This window comes from Hypanus sabinus, chromosome X1 (assembly GCF_030144855.1).
Source record: "Hypanus sabinus isolate sHypSab1 chromosome X1, sHypSab1.hap1, whole genome shotgun sequence".
Classification (NCBI taxonomy): domain Eukaryota; kingdom Metazoa; phylum Chordata; class Chondrichthyes; order Myliobatiformes; family Dasyatidae; genus Hypanus; species Hypanus sabinus.
Window position 1 is genome coordinate 20,461,294 of NC_082738.1, and position 20,391 is coordinate 20,481,684.

The following is a 20,391-nucleotide window of genomic DNA, read 5'->3' on the forward strand; positions in this document are numbered from 1 at the left end:
CTTTTCAAAATTACAATCTCTCCATCTGTGTGATTTAGCACCACTTAAATCCCACACACAAGTAACACTGGTCTACACATTTTAATCCTGTTTTCCACTGCCTCTTCAAAAAGCTCTTGAATATTAGAGTTTAATGAAAAGGAATATTAGTGTTTAATGAAAAGTTGCATGCCATCTTGGACAATGACTCCCATCCACTCCATAATGTACTGGTTAGGCACAGGAGTACATTCAGCCAGAGACTCATTCCACCGAGATGTAACACTGAATATCATAGGAAGTCATTCCTACCTGTGGCCATCAAACTTTACAACTCCTTCCTCGGAGTGTCAGACACCCTGAGCCATTAGGCTGGTCCTGGACTTATTTTCACCTGGCACGATTAACTTATTATTATTTAATTATTTATGGTTCTATATTGCTATATTTCTTCACTATTCTTGGTTGGTGCAGCTGTAATGAAACCCAATTTCCCTTGGGATCAATAAAGTATGTCTGTCTGTCTGTCTGGAATCTGGAGGTATCCAATCCACACAAAGTCTATCATCACCTTTCTAAATGATCCTCTACATTTCTGCTTTTCCTTTCAGCTCATCTACTTGCCTCCTCCCTGGGGTGACTGCAAATCCACCCCAATGGACTCAGACTTCTTTGACACGTACAGCATCACTGCTTGCAGAATTGACTGTGAAACTCGGTACTTGGTTGAAAACTGTAACTGTCGGATGGTACACATGCCAGGTAGGTTCCTTTTAAGTCGGCAGGGTCACAGAATGAGTGCCTAGATATTTGCTATCAATTTGTATTATCTGCAAAGAAGAACAGATTGGAAATAGTTACCACAAAGAATTCATCTAAGTTAATTCATTCTTCTCTTTGCTCCTCTACTTCAATCTTTCAAAGCACAATTATTCTGATTTACCTCTTTTTTGCTTCCATTCTTAACTTACTGTTATTGTGTTGGATGTTTAAATGCTTAACAAATGCAAAGTTGGGGAAAGAAAGTGCATAGAACTCACAAACTCACTTTAGAACTCTCAAACTTTCTGTCCCTGGTACCTGCTGCAATAATAGTCTGCAACCTACCCGTCCTGGAATGTTCTGTTGGATGGAATTAGGGGATAATCCTAGAAAGGCAGAGACAGGAGAAAGCAACAGTGGGTCAGAGGGAAACAGTGAGATGGATACATAGAGAGAGAGAGAGAGAGAGAGAGAGAGAGAGTAAAGACAACACGGGGAGAAACAGAGAGAGGGAGACAAAGTTAGAGATGATCACAGAGAGGCATGGGAGTATCAGACAACAGAAAGAAAGAGGAAAGGGAATAAAAATGGAGAATTGGAGTAAGAGAAACAGAATGAGAGAAGCAGATAAAGAAATGAAACAGTGCCAGAAAGAGAGTAAGGGAGAGAGGGGAAAGGAGATGGAGCAACCAATACAGCAGTTATTGTTTTTGAAAAAATGTTGGGTCTCAATGGGAAACAGCATGAATTATTAGCTGTGAATTTCTAAATAACTGATGATCTGCTAGTGTGCATGAATGGAATAACATTACTAGTTATCAAACTGCTGACTTTAACAGTATATATTTATAGATTTTAGGAATTTTTCTGAAAGAAGTACATTTTTTGAAAATTGATTAAAAACATACAGTTGATTATGAGAAAGTAAGAGATGTATGAAAGAAAGCGACATTCACAGAAAAAGCCATACAGGCATAGAGAAGGCAATGGAAATTAACCATAAAGAGGAAAGTAAAAATCCTTCTTACATTATTTTAAGGATACTGCTAACATTTTTCAATAAATTGATTCATTTGCCTTTTTAATAATATTTTTCTCTCACACAGTTCTTTTCAGAGCTTGCTAGATAAATTAGTTTGATCAACTCAAACAGAAATTGCTTTAGTATAGAGATGTAGGAGAGAAAGTGGCATTTTGTTATTTTTTGCATGAAAGCATTACATTATCAAGCACTGTACACAGACATGGGATTCTACCTGCTACACCAATGGGCATTTATCACCCTGAATAATGATGGCAATGGACTGTAACTTGCCAGTTTATATGCTAAACAATATTTTGAAAGAATGCGAAAGCAAGGTTCTCATAAATTGGATGAAAGTCTGTTTAATTCCTTTGCAGCGGTGCTGGAAATAACTTTTAAATCGCACCATATAGCTTGTGTCAAATGAACTGGATTGAGTACAGAACATTTTGAAGTGCAAGGGTTTATCATTCTACAGCTGAGCCATGCACTAGCACTTGGAGAAATGAAGTTACAAATTCCTTTTGGGAGCAGAATGGGCCAACACGGCAGCAGGTGATCAGGAGTATCACTGTTGTCAAGTTTCACTCAAAGATTTAAGCACATGAAAACCTAGGCACTAGTGTAGCACTGAAGATTTGCTGCGTTGTCAGAGGTGCTCTCTTTTGGATGAGCTGTTGTGCAGAGGTCATGTCTAGCCTCTCAAGTGGACATAGATGATCCCATGATACTTTTAAAGTTATCACCAGTGCCCTATCCAAAATTAACCCTCCAGCCAGATTTTCTAAGGTAGATTATCTGATCATTGACATAAGGAATTCTGCAGATGCTGGAAGTTCAAAGCAATACACGCAAAATACTGGAGGAACCTAGCAGGTCAGGCAGCATCTATGGAAGTGCATAAACAGTCACTGTTTCAGGCCGAGACCCTTCTTCAGGACTGGAAAGGAAGGGGGAAGACAACAGAATAAGAAGGTGGGAGGAGGAGAAGGAGGATAGCTGGAAAGTGATAGGTGAAGCCAGGTGGGTGGGAAAGGTGAAGGGCTGGAGAAGAAAGAATCTTATAGGAGAGGAGAGTGGACCCTGGGAGAGAAGGAAGGAGGGCACCAGGAGGAGGTAATAAGTAGGTGAGAAGAGGTAAGAGTGGAGAATAGAAGACGAGGGAAGGGGGTGGGTTAAAAAAAAAGAATTACTAGAAGAAATCAGTGTTCATGCCATCAGGTTGGAGGCTAAACAGATGGAGTATGAGGTGTTGCTCCTCCAAACTGAGAGTGGCCTCATCGTGGCAGAAGAGGAGTCCATGGACTGACACGTCAGAACGAGAATGAGGAGTGGAATTAAAATGTATAGCCACCGGGAAGTTCCATTTTTTGGTGAATGAAGCAGAGGTGCTCAGCGAAGCAGTCCCCCAATTTACGAGAGTCTCGCCAATGTAGAGGAGGCCACATCAAGAGCATCAGATGCAATAGATGTCTCCAGCAGATTTGCAGGTGAAGTGTTGCCTTACCTAGAAGAAATGTTTGGGGCCCTGAATGGAGGTGAGGGAGGGTGTGAATGGGCAGGTGTAGCACTTAATACCGCTTGCCAGGGTAAGTGCCAGGAGGGAGATTAGTGAGAAGGGATCAATGAACAAGGGAATCACAGAGGGACCAATAACTGTGGAAAGAAGATATTGGAGGGAGGTAAAGATGTGTTTGGTGATGGAATCCTTTTGGAGATGGCAGACATTGTGGAGAATGATGTATTGGATGCAGAGGTTCATGGGGTGGTAAGTGAGGCCAAGAGTAACACTATTCCTGTTAAATTGATGGGAAGATGGGGTGAGTGCAGGTGAGGGTAGCATCAATGGTGGAGGAAGGGAAACTCCATTCTTTGAAGTAGGGGGAGATGTCCTGGAAAGGAAAGCCTCACCCTGGAAACAGATGTGTTGGAGATGAAGGAACTGAGAAAATAAAATAGCATTTTTATAGGAGACAGGGAGAGAAGAGATTTAGCTAAGATAACTGTGGGAATCAGTAGGTTTATAGAATATGCTGGTAGACAGTTTGTCTCCAGAGTTGGAGACAGAGAACTTGAGAGGTGAGAAGGAGGTGCCAGAAATGGACCAAGTGAATTTAAGGGCAGGGGGGATGTTGGAGGCAAAGTTGATGAAACTGATGAACTCAGCATGGGTGCATGAAACAGCACCAACACAGTCGTCAGTGTAGAGCAGGAAGAGTTGTGGAGCATCACCAGGGAATGATTGGAACATGGACAGTGAAAAGGCAGGAATTACTGGGGCCCATAGCTGCACCTTGAGTGTGGAGGAAGTGTGAGGAGCCAAAGGGGAAATTGTTTGATCATTAACACCTTGCATCTTTTTGTTTGTGCAAATCATCTGCCATGTTTCTTATATTACAATGTTGACTGGACTTCAAAAGTACTTCATAGGTTTGGGAAGTGACTGAGATGTTCTGAAAGGGATATATATGCAAGGCACTATGGAAATGCAATTTCATCATTTATTCTTTCACTGCCTGTAATCAGCTGGTGATGACTTACAGCTTGCGACAAATAAACAGGATTACAGCTCAGAGCATTTTGGGTTTCCAATCTCTAAAGTGGAGCCACTCAGTAGCCTGTGGAGGCTGAGACAACAGATTCCTGTGGTCTACAAGTACGAAGTCATTGTTTTCTTGGGGGATGAAATTTGGGGAAGGGGCTTGGACTTTGCCCAAATTTTGTTGGTAGTGAAGAGCACACTCAATGTGGTGTTTTCTGTCAAGAAGCCAACAATTGGCAGGATGGCATTGTCCACCTGATTTCCTGCCATTCTGCCTCGATTGCTGATTGTGCTTATACACCAGATCCTTTGGTAAAAAGCAACATAGCGACATGGATTTGTGAGTCAACGGAAACTTGAATGACAGGACAAAAAAAAATTCAATGCTTTGATGAAGGTCCACTTTTCCAACACAGGATTGGAAATGCGCTTATTGTGAACATAATGTGTAGTATTATGGGGAATGAGCAGAGGAGCGGAATGAGTTCTGAAATTTTCTCAAAGTGGCAGCACAAACTCAAAGGACCAAATGGTCTTTCTCTGTGCTATATCAATTTTGTGAAAATTGACATACATTTGACCCAATAAGGCAATATTTCCATGCTTGTAGCAACCTGACAATACTTTTCAGTGTGAGACTAGAATGAGACATCAGAATAATGAACTACATTGCAAGTATTGTGACTTCTGCCACCAGATGACCCAGGAAGGACTGTAGTAAGCCACTGAAGGAAATGAGAAGTAACACAAAGCCCCTGTCCCCACGCATGCGCACCATGAATTTGTTTCCCTTAAAATCACCTGTTCTTCCTTCAGAAAGACTTGAGATCAGACATTTCTAAACAGAGAATGCTGGGTTCTTCTCCATTTGTGTTTATAATGTACTTTTGTGGGATGTTTTCAATAAAAGAATGAAGATTTAAATTGTTAGAGTACCTGACTTTATTCCTCTCAGAGTATGCTCAGTGTGAGGCTTACAGATAAAGTTCTGTAGAATGCACATCATAAACATGAGCCATTTCAACTCCTGCTAGTCTTCCTATAGCTGCCACGGTTCATTGGGCAACCTGTATGCCTCTGAGTTGGGGGTTCAGCTCCCTCTTCAGAAACCTGAGCACAAATATCCAGTCTGACACTTCACTGTCACAGGTACAGCCTTCAGACAGGAAGTTAAACCAAAGTCATGGTTACTTCCTTGCCTTGGATATAAAAGGCTCCTATGGTGTTATTTTGAGGAAGGCAAGGAAGTTGTCTCCAGGGTTTCAGCCAAATTTTATTCCTTACTGAATATTGCTAAAACAGGTGGTCTGGTCATTATCCTGGTGCTGTTTGCTGTATGCTAATTGGCTCCCCTGAGGTTATGAATGTGATGCACGCATTCAGATCTTTGTTTCTGTTTTTTTTTGTTTCCCGTTGTGTGCTTACTTGGGTGTTATTTAAATCCTTAAACATGCTTGAGTATCTTGGTTGCTGTTCTCAAGTTGTGATAGTCGATTCTTAAGGCCTGTTTGCAACCCGCTGCTGGCAGGACTCTGTGTGGTAGGACAATGGGATGATTCGCGTGGGCCAGAGAAACCCTGTACTACTCCAGCTGCTCAGCCTATGTGGCAATGGACAGTGACACCAAATATTGATTTGATTTAGTTTTTTTTTATTATTTACTGCTCTTTATAGTAATTTTTTGATATTTAGAAACTTCTCATTTCATTATTTTTGAAAGCATCTTCACTTTATAGATTTTATTTTACATGTGCACCATACTGTATTCACAAAGTTATGCAACCACTGACGTCAGCCAGACAATCTCTGAAGAGTATTGATAATGGTTTGGGTCACCCATCTTGTAAAGACACTGCTCAGAAGAATGCAATGGCAAACCACTTCTCTCGAAAAATTTGCCAAGAAAGATGATGGTCATGGAAAGACCGTGAGTGCCCACGTCATATGACATGGCACATGATGATGCTGGCGTACTCGAGGTGATTGTTTAAACCTTTATTGTCAGCTTTCTTCACCTCAACTTACAAACTCTTTCATTTAAAGAAGAGGCACATGACAAGGACATGGGTTCACTTGTGCCTGCTTGTGGCAATAGCAGTCTGATAAAATCTGTGCATTTTTATCTGAAATTCAGCATGGTTTGATTTATTTTGCTTGCAGTTTCTTGCAAGCTTCTTCCATAGAATGCATATCTTGTCTGGTCTGACTTCACCAGCAAATTTAGGAGAGTTGGTGAAAGTTTCGTCTGAAGCTTATGAGAGCTGTGAAAGTGAGCTGTATAAGTTTCTTTTCCCTGCTCAGATGTACCTGTGAAAAACTTTTACATGAATGCAGCATCAGAGTGCTATTTTCTTCTGCAAACCCAGCATCTGATTTATTCATTCCAGGATGAAGGAGGTGTCTTCCTTTTGTAAACAACGGGGCTTCCCTTCTTCCACCATCAACTCTGCTTTCAAACGCATCTCTCCCATTTCCCGCACATCTGCCCTCACCCCATCTGCCCACCACCCCACTCGAGATAGGGTTCCCCTTGTCCTCACCTACCACCCCACCAGCCTCCAGGTCCAACGTATAATTCTCCATAACTTCCGCCATCTCCAACAGGATCCTACTACCAAGCACATCTTTCCCTCCCCCCACCCCCCACTTTCTGCAGGGATCGCTCCCTACGTGATTCCCTTGTCCATTCATCCCCCCCCCCCCCAAACCTTCCCACCGATCTCCCTCCTGACATTTATCCTTGTAAGTGGAACAAGTGCGACACCTGCCCCTACACCTCCTCCCTCACCACCATTCAGGGCCCCAGTCAGTCTTTCCAGGTGAGGCGACACTTCACCTGTGAGTCGGCTGGTGTGGTATACTGCGTCCGGTGCTCCCAGTGTGGCCTTTTATATATTGGTGAGACCCAACGCAGACTGGGAGACCGTTTCGCTGAACACCTACTCTTTGTTCGCCAGAGAAAGCAGGATCTCCCAGTGACCACACATTTTAATTCCACGTCCCATTCCCATTCTGATATGTCTATCCATGGCCTCCTCTACTGTCAAGATGAAGCCACACTCAGATTGGAGGAACAACACCTTATATACCGGCTGAGTAGCCTCCAACCTGATGGCATGAACATTGACTTCTCTAACTTCCGTTAATGCCCCTCCTCCCCTTCTTACCCCACCCCTGATTTATTTATTTTTCCCCCCTCCTCCATTTTTTTCCCCCTCTGCCCATCACTCTGCCTGTACTCCATCTCCCTCTGGTGCTCCCCTCCCCCTTTCTTTCTCCTGAGGCCTCCCGTCCCATGATCCTTTCCCTTTTCCAGTTCAGTATCACTTTTGCCAATCACCTTTCCGGCTCTCAGCTCCACCCCACCCCCTCTGGTCTTCTCCTATCATTTTGCATTTCCCCCTCCCCCTACTACTTTCAAATCTCTTACTATCTTTCCTTTCAGTTAGTCCTGACGAAGGGTCTCCCCCCAAAACGTTGACAGCGCTTCTCCCTATAGATGCTGCCTGGCCTGCTGCGTTCCACCAGCATTTTGTGTGTGTTATCTGATTTATCCTCTTGTCTAAAAGAGTTGCAAACCTGAATGAGACCATTGGTCTAGAAAGAGCAAAGCAAACAATAGCTGATTGCACAGATACCTTGACTGTGCACTGTTCCCAGAGAGTATCACTTCAACCCTTAATAACCAAAGGGTTCTTTGCAAAAGAACAGCGATGAATTCCACAGCAAAACATCGGTCATAGCGCTCAGTGCATTTTAAATAACATCTGTCGCAGAGATGGTCAGTGACAGAAAAACAAGTAATTGTTCAGATTATTATATCAGTTTGTCTAATTTTATATAATCTGTTCACCATCCATCACTGTGATAACTGGTACACTCAGTTCCTTTTCTGCCTCCAAAAATTACACTGATAGCTCTTTTCAAACCAGACTGGGCGCAACTGTTCCTTATATTTTATAAAAGAGTCCACTGAGGCATTAGAAGCACGAGACAGGTAGTTAATTTCTTTCTGTCAAGCTGAAGTGTTGTGGCAGTGCAGTGAAGGTTATGCAAGGGCCAGCCAAATAAACTTCTCTTTTGCTCACAGTTTGTATGAGAATGACACTGATCACATCTTCAAAGGGGAGCGACATGAACAAGTCTCCTGCAACATGCGGACAAGGGAAATCTGCAGCAGACTCAGTGCCCAGGAGCTATTCTTGCTTTGCCTTTAAGGCCATTAATTCAAGTAAATATTTCCAGGTAATCGCAGTGACACCATTCTCTATTTGGGGGAAATTTCAGCCTCTTTAAAATTTCAATCTCAACATACGATTCTTTCTCTTAAGGATAGTCGTGCATTTGCAACGAGGTGGAATACAATACAGTATTTGGATTACAGGCCCAGCAAATCTCTCAGTTCAGAAGCTTTTTGGGGCAGACATTAAATGCTGATCTTGCCAGTGATGCCCACATTCCTGGTGAATAGAGAAACAAAACACTTCTCAACACTGCCGAGAGAAGCAAGGTAAAACTGACCCTATACCCTTTTACAGGAATAAAACACTTCCAGGGCACAAAAGAAACTGCATCAACAACTGTTTTAAGAGAAGTTAATTGTCATCAAGAATAGTAGTATCAATGTGGAACTACTAAATAATGCTCAACCCTTACTGCCTACTTCATGATGCTCATGTGGTTAATATAGAGACAGACAGGCCAGCTATGACTTTGGCCCCAGCCGTCTCCAGCCTGCAAACCCTGCCAGCTCCTGTTCTTCTGCTCTGGCTCCAACTTCAACCTTGGTCCTAACCTCTTCTAGGCCGAGACCTTTCTCACTGCCACAGCTCCTCTTCTTCCACTACAACTCCCCCCCCACCATCCACATCAAAGTCTCTCAGTGTCTCCTGTACCCCTCATCTTCCTTTCATTCCACTGAGCCTCCATCTTCTTTCCACCCTTTTCTCTGCTCTGACCCACTCCATGCCCAGTCCTAGCTCTAATGCATGCCACGTCTTCACCATCCTCTCTGTGGCAGAATATTCTGTCCTCAACAAGAGACTTACCTTTGTCTCCCTGCGCTTATGCCTCAGTGAGTTTGCACCGAGCTCTTCTTCTTTGACAGGAATTCCTACCCTACCCTTCTCTCATCTTCAACCCTACTCCTCTTCTTGGACACATTTCTCGATCTTCTTCCCCCTTTGGATCCTTTCATCTTTACCGATAACACATCAACCATCTCGACTTCACCCTTCTTCTCACCTATTTTAACCTCACACCCTCTGAGTTCACTGCTCTCCACTTTCTCCACAGCAATCCCAACTTCACCATCAAACGGTCAGTCAAGAGTTGTGCTGCTTTCAGTTTCAGGTAGAGGCTGTAAGGGCTGGGACATCCAGATCTATAAGCAACGGTGGGAAGAAAAGCCATGTAAGGGCAGCCAGAGAATCCTCACTCGTTGTCTTTAATTATCGAGGAGATAATCAAATGTAAGCTCTGAAATACTTGAACCTTTGAGATTTTTTGAACAGCTTACACTGAGAATGAAATAGGGTATACATTATTAGGCAGTCATAATCTAGCTAAATGAGTTCAAATCTTACCACTAGTGTTTGAAAAATGAATTTTTAGTGATTTAAAACTAATTGGAACTGGTAATAATATAAGTAATCATGAAGCTGTCAGGTGACCATAAAAAGCTACCTGCTTCACTGACATACGATAGAGATGGCCACCTTTAACGAGTCGGGCATACAAATTATGCCAGTGTGTCTAACTCCTAATTGTTCTATGGAATAGCCAAACGAGCCAGATACTTGTATTAAATTAACTACCCATCTGATACATAGGAGATAAAGAACATGAGGTATAGGAGCAGAATTAGGCTATTTGGCCCATCGAGTCTGCTCCACCATTTAATCATGGCTGATCCATTCTTCTTCCCAGCCTCAATCTCCTGCCTTCTCCCCATATCCCTTCATGCCCTGACCAATCAAGAATCTATCAAACTCTGCCTTAAATATACCCACTGCCTTGGCCTCCACAGCTGCCTGTGGCAATGAATTCCATAGATTCACCACTCTCTGGCTAAAGAAATTCCTCCTCATCTCTATTCTAAAAGGATGCCTCTCCATTCTAAGGCTGTGTCCTCTGGTCTTAGACTCTCTCCACATCCGCTCTATCAAGGCCTTTCACCATTCAATAGGTTTTCATAAGGTCACCCCTTATTCTTCTGGATTCCAGTGTATACAGTCCCAGAGCCATCAAACAGTTTTCATATGACAAGTTATTCAAACTAGGAATCATTTTTGTGAACATCCTTTTAACCCTCTCCAGTTTCAGCACATCCTTTCTAAGATAAGGAATCCAAAGTGAGGCCTCACCAATTTTTTATAAAGTCTCAACATTACATCCTTGCTTTTATATTCTAGTTCTCTTGAAATGAATGCTAGCATCACATTTGCCTTCCTTACCACAGATTCAGCCTACAAGTTAACCTTTAGGGAACCCTGTACAAGGACTCCCAAGACCCTTTGCACCTCAGCTTTGTTATATTTTCTCTCCATTTAGAAAATAGTCAACCTTTTCGTTTCTTCTACCAAAGTACTTGACCATACACTTCTTGACACTGTATTCCATCTGCCATTTCTTTGCCCATTCTCTTAATGTTTTAAGTCCTTCTGTAGCCTCTCTACTTCCTCAAAACTATTTGCCCCTCCACCTATCTTTGTATTGCCTGCAAACTTTGCAACAAACTCATCAAATCCATCATCCACATCATTGATATATAACATAAAAAGAATCGATCCCAACACAGACCCCTGTGGAACACCACTAGTCACCAGCAGGCAACTCTTAATCTCCTGCCAGTCAGCCACTGGTTTATCCATACTAGAATCTTCCCTGTAATACCATGGGCTCATAGTTTGTTAAGCAGCCTCATGTGGCACCTTGTCAAAGGCCTTCTGAAAATCCAAATACACTTCAACAGATTCGCCTCTGTCAATCCCACTTGTTATTTCTTCAAAGAATTCCAACAGATTTGTCAGGCAAAATTTTCCCTTGAGGAAACCATGCTGACTTTGGCCTATTTTATCATGTGTCTACAAGTACCCTGAAACCACTTAATAATTGTCTCCAACATCATCCCAATCACTGAGGTCAGACTAACTGGCATACAATTTCCTTTTGCCTGCCTCTCTCCCTTCTTGAACAGCGGAGTGACATTTGCAATTTTCCATTTCTCTGGAACCACGTCAGAATCTAGTGTTTCTTGAAAGATCATTATTAATACCTCCACAATTTCTTCAGCCACTTATTTCAGAGCTCTGTGTATGCCATCTGGTCCAGGTGACTTATCTACCCTCAGATCTTTCAGTTTCCCAAGAACATTCTCCCTAGTAATGGTAATTTCACACACTTCTTGACCCCCCAGACACCTGGAACTTCCACTGTACCACTAGTGTCTTCCACAGTGAAGGCTGATAAAAAAAATACTTATTCAGTTCGTCCTCTATTTTCTTGTCCACCGTTACTTCCTCTCCAGCATCGTCTTCCAGTGGTCTGATATCCACTCTCACTTCTTTTTTATACTTTATGTATCTGAAGAAACATTTGGTATCCTTTTTAATATTATTGGCTAGCTTGCTTTCATATTCCATCTTTACCTTCTTAATTACTTTTCAGTTGCTTTCTGTTGGTATTTAAAAGCTTCCCAATCCTCTGACTTCCCACTAATTTATGTTCTATTATCTGCCCTCTCTTTTGGTACCCTCTTTAATATTATTGGCTAGCTTACTTTTGTATATGCCCCCTCGTTGGCTTTTATGTTGGCTTTGACTTCTACTGTTAGCCACAGTTGTGTCATTTTGCCTTTAGAATACTTCCTCTTTTGGATGTATATATCATGTGGCTTCTGAATTGCTTCCAGAAATTTCAGCCATTGCTGCTCTGCCGTCATCCCTGCCAGTGTTCCTTTCCAATCAGTTCTGGCCAACTCCTCCGTCAGGCTTCTGTAACCCCCTTTACTCCACTGTAGTACTGATATATCTGACTTTAGCTTCTCCTTCTCAAATATCAGGGTGAATTCAGTCATATTATGATCACTAACCCCCCCCCCCCCCCCATGGGTTATTTTACCTTAAACTCTCTAATCAATTCTGGTTCATTGCACAACACCCAATCCAGAATAGTTGATCCCCTAGTGGGCTCAACCATGAGCTACTCCAAAAAGTCATCTCATTGGCACTCTAGAAATTCCCCCTCCTGGCCTCCAATGCCTACCTGATTATCCCAATCTACCTGCATATTGAAATCCCCTATGACTATTGTAACGTTGCTCTTTTGGCATGCATTTTCTATCTTCTGTTGTAATTTGTAGACCACATGCTTACTACTGTTTGGGGGTCTGTATATATCTCCCATCAGGGTCTTTTTACCCTTGCACTTCCTTAGCTCTATCCACAATGATTCAATATCTTCTGATCCTATGTCACTTTTTTTAATGATTCGATTTCATTTTTTACCAACAGAGCAACAGTTTACCCCTCTGCCTTCCTGCCTGTCCTTTTTATAGCTCCCAGCTACAATCTTCTTTCAGCCATGATTAGGTGATTACTGCAACATCATACATGCCAGTATGTGACTGTGCTGCAAGTTCATCTACCTTATTCCGTATACTGCATGCATTTAAATATAACACCTTTAGTCCTGTGTTCGCCCTTTTTGATTTTGTCTGCCTTTTACATTGCAATTCAACCCACTGACTAATTTTGCCCTGTCATCAGTCTCTCGTTGCTCGGAGTATCACTAAACATTGCCTCTGTTTGTAAAACAACTACTCATATTTAGCACTATCAGTCTGGTTCCCATCCACCTGCCAAATTAGTTTAAACCCACCTGAACAACTCTAGCCAACCTGCCTGTAAGCATATTGGACCCCCTTATGTTCAGGTGTAACCATCACTTCTGTACAGGTCATACCTTCCCCAGAAGACATTCCATATATCTGAACCCCTGCCCTCTGCACCAGTTCCTCAAGACACACATTCACCCGCCAAATCATCCTATCCTTACCCTCACTGGCACTTGGCACAGGCAGCAATCCAGAGATTGCTACCCTGCAGGTCCTGTTTCTCAACCTTCTACCTAGGTCACCTAAGATATCTCTTGAGGAGCTCCTCACCTTATCTATCTACATCACTGGTGCCAATACGTACCAAGACTTCTGGCTGCTCACCCTCCCCCATTAGAATGGCATGGACCTGATCAGAGACATCCCTGATCCTGGCACCAGGGAGGCAACATACCATCTGGGTGTCTCCATCGCGCCCACAGAACCTCTGATTATGGAATCTCCTATCAATGCCGCACTCCTCTTCACCTCTCTGCTCTTCTGAGCCACAGCACCAGACGCAGTGTCAGAGACACGGTCACTGTGGCTCCTCCCCCGGTAAGTCATCCCCCTCAATAATATCCAAATTTGTATACATATTATTGAGGGGATTGGCCACAGCTGTACTCTGCACCGGCTGGGCATTTCCCCTCCTTCTCCTGGCAGTCACTCCTGCAACCTAGGTGTGACTACCTCCCTGCAGCCCCTGTCTGTCACCTCCCTCATTCTCCCGTATGAGCTGAAGGTCATCGAGCTGCAGCTCCAGTTCCTTAATACACTCTCTGAGGAGCTGCAACTCGGAGCAGATCTGTATATCTGGGAGGCTGGAGGTCTCCCAGACTTCCCACATCCTACACACAGTACAGAACACTTCCGCTGGAACTAAACTACTGTGCCCTAACAGATGAGGAATGAACAAATAAGAACAGAGAGGGAGTAACTTACCAGATTCTTTATCTCACCCAAGCCCGATTTCGCCTAAGCCTGTTAGCCAAAGCCACTCTAAACACTGGCACGCTCCAAAAGGATGGCCGCTGTGCTTGCACTTGAATTATTTTTATTGGCCCTTTCCAGTGCATCTCCCTAGCAGCTTGGTCGCTTCTCAACTCAGTGAAGACTGGCGCAAAGCTCTGTTTTTAAATCTTGAGCACGGACCAGACTGAAAGGTAGCTCTTTCCACGCACTGCCTCTTGCAGGTTGGTCGCTCCTCAACTCAGGGAAACTGCTGCAAAACTCTGCCTTTGAAATCTTGATTGCCCTCCTGATTAAAACGTAACTCTTTATACACAGCCCCAGATCCACTGCAAGGAAAAGTAACAAAGGATAATGCCATAAGAGAAGTTATAGCTATCAGGAAAGACTGAATAGACTGAGACTCTTTCCTCAGGGGAGTGAACACTGAGAAGCATTAGGCCTATTAGAAGCCCAGTGACTGAGTTAAAGTTGGGTGTAGGGAAGATAGTTGCATTTTCTGGGATAGGTTATAAATATAAGATAGTTACTAATAAATCTAATAGGGAGTTGAACTGAAAGAGCAGTTTGCCTTTCATGACCTCAGGATGTTCCAAAGTGCTTCATAATCGATGAAGTGTGTTTAAAGTTACTGACACAGTGAAGGGAGCTTGGCAGGCAATTCAGGAGAAACTCTATTCCCCAGAGAGTAGCAACAACGTGGAAGTTGCTGCCCCATGGAGACAATTAGCAACCAAACATTTACAGTGGTGGATAAACACTCTGCGGCAGAACAGGTCAGAGAGTGATACCAGTAGAGAAGCAGTGGTCGAGGAAGAGGTTGACATCAAGGCCAGCCAGTTGGGTTGCATGGGTGGACTGTTCTGTGGTGGCAAGTTATTCATCAAGCAGTGTTTCAAAAATAGATAACTTGACATCAGCATCAGAAAGTTGCAAGATCTTCCAGCCAACCCATGAATGAATAAAGTTAAAGCAACAAAGCAACACAGCTCAAACCAGCAACTTGATTCTACTCTCCTTGTAAAGTTTGCAGTTTCAACAGTCTAGCCAGAATTTCCTCCAGCCTGTGACTCTGAAAATTCAAAGTACATTTATAATCAAAGTCTGCATGCAGTATACAACCCTGAGACTTGTCTTCCCACAGACGGCTACAAAACAAAGAAAACCATGGACGCATTTGAAGGAAAACACCAAACCTCATCCCCCCCCCCCCAAACACGCATTTAAAAAAAGAACAGATCGCGCAAATGGCAAGAAAAAGAAGGGTAATAAACACAAATTATAAAACAGTAAGTCACAAAGACATCGAAAGAGTTCAAACATATTCAGTTCAGTTTGATCCAGCACCGCTTCTCTCGCTATCCGCAGGCTGCAGCGCTAGTCCGCACTGAGCAAAACCGCACAAACCAGCAACAAAAGAAGGTGCATCCAGAAACCAGAAGCATATCATAACATGAACGAAAGAGTCCAGTCCACAAACCACATCAATTAAACCTTGCCCAAGACCCATGCACTCTGGCAGCATCGAGCGAGAGGAAGAGGGAGACCATTCACAAGCAAGAAGATAGCGCTGAACACCTATCCGCCTTCCACTCTCGATTTCAATCTTCTTCAACACTTTAATCAGTGGGATCAGCAAGAAAAGGAGTCACATAATTTATTCAAAATTGCTATTTTTCAATTCTTCTGTGCCGTGCAGGCTTTGCTGGTAAGGTCAGCATTTATTGCCCGTCCCTAATTTCCCATGATGCAACATTTCACAGGGCAGTTGTGCATAAACCATATTCTTGTGGGAGGGAGTCATGTCAAGGTGGCAGAGCTCCCCCAGAAACAGAAGTAAACTCCAGTATATTTTTGCAATAATCCAGTCTTTCGCAGCCACTGTTAATGATACAGTTTTTTATTGTAGGTATGCTTAATTAGCTAAGTTTAAATTTCCCAGCTTCTGTAATGGGATTTCAATGTTTCCAGGCCATTAGTCCAAAGCTCTGGGTTAACTGTTCATTAACAACCTCTCCACTCCTGAAGATGCATAGAGAGAAGTGCAGAAATCAATGCAAATGCTCTGGGAATTTGATTCAGTTTTGATATAGGCAGCATGCTATGATACAATTTCATTATCATCACTTACAGTGCTACCACGGCACATTGAAAGGTTTGAAAAACTAAACATGGAGGGAGTGGTTAAGATGGCGCTACTGAAATTGTGCGACAGCTTACTGGTAGTTCAGAGGGCAAGAAATCTGACTAAAATTATTACTATTAACACCTTTCCTGATTCTCCATCTTTGCAGCATGTGGAGTAGGTCGCATTTCTAGCGGTTCTCTCTCTTTTAATATATTTTATATCCCACTAACACATCCCTTTTAGTTCTAATGACTTACTACTTCTACTGAAGGATTTATTATTTCTACTGAAGGATTTCACAACTTAATTACAATGGCCGAAAAAAGTTATTCTGGTATTGAATTAAGAAGTGGCAAGACTTTCCCCGAAACGGAGCAAACGGAACAAACCAAGAAAACGGAGGAACCTGTTACACTAGCGGGAATATTTTCTTCAATACAAGACATGAAGTCGGAATTTGGATCGCTTAATATTAAAATTGATAAGCTGACCGGTTCAAACGGGAAGCTCGAAAAAGCTATTTCTACGATTCAAGACTCGCTGAAAAACTTGGATTCTCAACTTCAAACACTTCAGCAGACTACAATCCAAATTGAGAGCGAGCATGATTTATTCAAGCAAACTATTAAAGATCAAGGAATGAAGATATCTTTGATGGAAAAGAAAATCAATTAAATCACCTCGGAACTATCTAAAATGAAGAAAGGAATGGTAAATTAATAGTAGAGGGTGTTGGAGGAATCTGCGTAATCTGGGATTGCCTGAAAATACTGAAGCTGGCGATCTGTTAAAATTCTTTTCAGGTATGCTGTATTCACTTTCCAATGAGTCCCTCGAAACTAGCCCCTTAATTGACAGAGCCCTCAGAATTCCATTCTCTCGCCGTTCAGCCGAATTACGTCCTCGAGCAGTTGTACTTTCTTTACATTATTACACGACTAAAGAAGCTATTCTTCGAGAAGCCAGAAAGAAACAGAAGTTACTCTTTAATTCAACACACATTCGTATAGTTGAAGATTATCCCCCCGAAATCTTTGCCGAAAGAAAGAAATATCGAGAAGTTATGAGTGAAATGTATAAATTAGATTTAAATCCCTCCCTTCACTTTCCAGCAAAGCTGATAATTTTTCCTGAAAAATCTCAACCATTGAGAATCTACTCTGCTCAGGAGGGATGGGGGTATATTAAAAACCTTAAAGTTAAGCCTACTGAATAAAATATTAAAGTTACATCGATTATTCAATAGCCAATTTTGAAGTATCTGCTGTATGAGTTGTTTATGGAGCTTTTGAGTTAAGTACATGTTATACCTTTTCACTCTCTGGTATGGGATGGGGTCGATTTAAATTTTTTTACCTTATTAATAATTAATACATATATAACTGTTTTGTAGGGAACCTTTATAGTATTGTACTTTAGTGGTCCATGTAGAACCTGTTGTGTATTAATCTTTTTTTTATTTGTTTCAATACTTATAGTTTTAGGTCTGTTATATATACATACATATATATATATATATATATATATTCATTTCTTTTTCGAGAGAAAGAATATTCTTTGTAACATTATTTGCTCAGATTTATTCCTTCTTTTGAATATGTGTTTAAGCTACTTTAGCTGATTCTAAGATGGCCGTTGTTGATTATGTTTTTACTCATGTTAGACTCAACATTATAGTAGTTGAATTCTGTTCGTGCCTTTTATTGTGGCTATTTTCCGTGGGATTTTTGCTTTTTCTTATATATGGAGCTGCAAGTTGGAGAACAGGGTCAAAGGTGATTAGTTAGCATGGGACCAGCCTATTGGTTCCTTCCTTTTTATCTATTGGGCGGGGGGACGGGTCTACTAGAGTAGGTTCCTTTCTTGATTGGGCAGTTCTTTTGATGGATTTCTCTTTCGTAACTGCGTCACTCCTTCTGGTTGTACCTGCACCTTTTGGTTTAATCTGTACTTGCGTAACATTTCTTTTATATAATATTAAACTCAACTTTAAACATGGATGTTAATAAAATTAATATAATATCTTGGAATTGGAACGGTGTCAATCATCCCATTAAGTGTAAAAAGATTTTAAAGAAATTAAAAACACTTAATGCTGATATTATTTTTGTGCAAGAAAATCATATACGAAAACAGGATCGGGATAGACTTTTCGCTTTTGGAAAGGGCCTCTTTTTCACTCACTGTCGGATAGTAAAACGAGGCGTTTCTATATTTCCCAATCCCAAAACCCCTTTTGTACACCTTAATACTACTACTGATTTGATTGGAAGGTATTTAATTGTTACTGGTTTACTATGCGAGCAAAAGGTAGCTCTGGTGTGTGTATACACACCTAATGTGGATAATTCTGATGTTTTTAAGAAACTTTTTTCAGAGTTACCGAATCTCAATGAATATAAGCTGATCATGGGTGGTGACTTTAACTGTTGCTTAAATCCGGCAATTGACAGGTCATCAACCAATCTGTCGCTTCCTAATAAAGCGGCAGCTTATATTAACTCTTTATTAGAATATGGCCTTGTCGATATTTGGAGATATAAACACCCCAATGATAAAGATTTCTCCTTTTTTTTTCACACGTCCATCTCAAAATATTCCCAAATTGATTACTTTTTTTTAGATACACGACTGTTAAACTCCATTGTTGAATATGCGTATGACATCATTGTGCTTTCAGATCCACGCGGCTTTAAAGTTAACCCTTAAGCTCCCGGATAGATTTTTGAAAATCTCTCAGTGGAGATTGAACCCCGTTTTGGTACAGGATCCAGCTTTTGTTAATTTTATTAAGGAGCAAATTTCTATATTTTTTGAATTTAATACAACCGAAGGAATGTCAAATCTGGTTATATGGGACACCTTGAAATCTTTTCTTAGGGGACAGATAATCTCATATTCATCAGCCTTGAGAAAGAAAACTAAAGTGGAATCGTCAGTGCTTATTAATAAAATTAAACAGATAGATAAAGCGTACTCACCTACTGAAGACCTATATAAAGAAAGGGTCGAACTTCAATCACAGCATGATTTGCTTCTGACCTTTCCCATTGAACAGCAAATTTTTAAATCTAAAAGTTTATTTTATATACATGGGGAAAAATCTGCTAAACTTCTAGCGGGTCAGTTAAAGGCTGGGATGGTCAGAAGACAGATTTTAAAAATTTGCCAACCAGATAGAACAGAAACTTTAGATCCTTATGAAATTAATAAGATATTTATGGACTTTGATTCTAATCTTTATAAATCTGAATTCTCTGATAGCAATATCACTATGAATAGATTTTTGCAAAGGTTAAACATACCTCAAATTTCGATTCAAGATGCTGATATGTTAGATGCACCTATTAAACAAGAGGAGATAGCCAAGGCTATATCCTCTATGCAATTAGGTAAAGCTCCGGGACCTGATGGTTATACAGTAGAATTTTATAAGACCTTTCACGAAACGCTTATACCACATCTTCATCAAACGTTCACTGATTCTACATCTTCTGGGAACCTTCCTAAAACTTTTTATGAAGCACTAATTTCATTGATTCCAAAAAAGGGAAAGACCCACTGGAATGTGTATCCTATAGACCTATTTCTTTACTGAATGTAGATTTTAAAATCCTCTCTAAGATTCTAGCAAATAGGCTTGAGAGTATCTTGCCTAATGTTATCCCAAATGATCAAACAGGATTTATTAAAAATAGGTACACATTTTAATATTTGAAGATTATTAAATATCATTTATTCCCCCTCAACCAAAGAATCTGAATGTATTGTATCTTTGGATGCAGAGAAAGCCTTTGATAGGGTGGGGTGGCCTTATCTATTTCAGGTTTTGAAGAGGTTCAATTTTGGTTCAGGATTTATCTCCTGGATTAAATTGATTTATCATGCCCAGGTAGCTGCGGTTCTCACTAATAACCAAAAGTCTCCTTACTTTAGATTATATAGAGGTACCCATCAGGGCTGTCCCCTTTGCCCTTTATTATTTAATTTGGCTTTAGAACCACTTGCTATTGCTCTTAGGGATTCTAATTCTGTGCAGGGTATTAGGCGAGGCGATAAATTACATAAAGTTTCGTTATATGCGGATGATTTATTTACATTTCAAATCC

General features: G+C 41.4%; 1 protein-coding gene across 3 annotated transcripts in view; it reads left to right on the top strand.

The window, feature by feature from the left end:
- asic1b (acid-sensing (proton-gated) ion channel 1b) overlaps positions 1 to 20,391 on the top strand; it is an 878,352-nt gene that overhangs the window by 772,351 nt on the left and 85,610 nt on the right. For all 3 annotated transcript variants that reach the window (XM_059956013.1, XM_059956012.1, XM_059956014.1), the window contains exon 4: positions 591 to 741. In XM_059956013.1, coding sequence (XP_059811996.1) covers positions 591 to 741 — 151 coding nt within the window. The remainder of the gene's footprint in view (positions 1 to 590; positions 742 to 20,391) is intronic.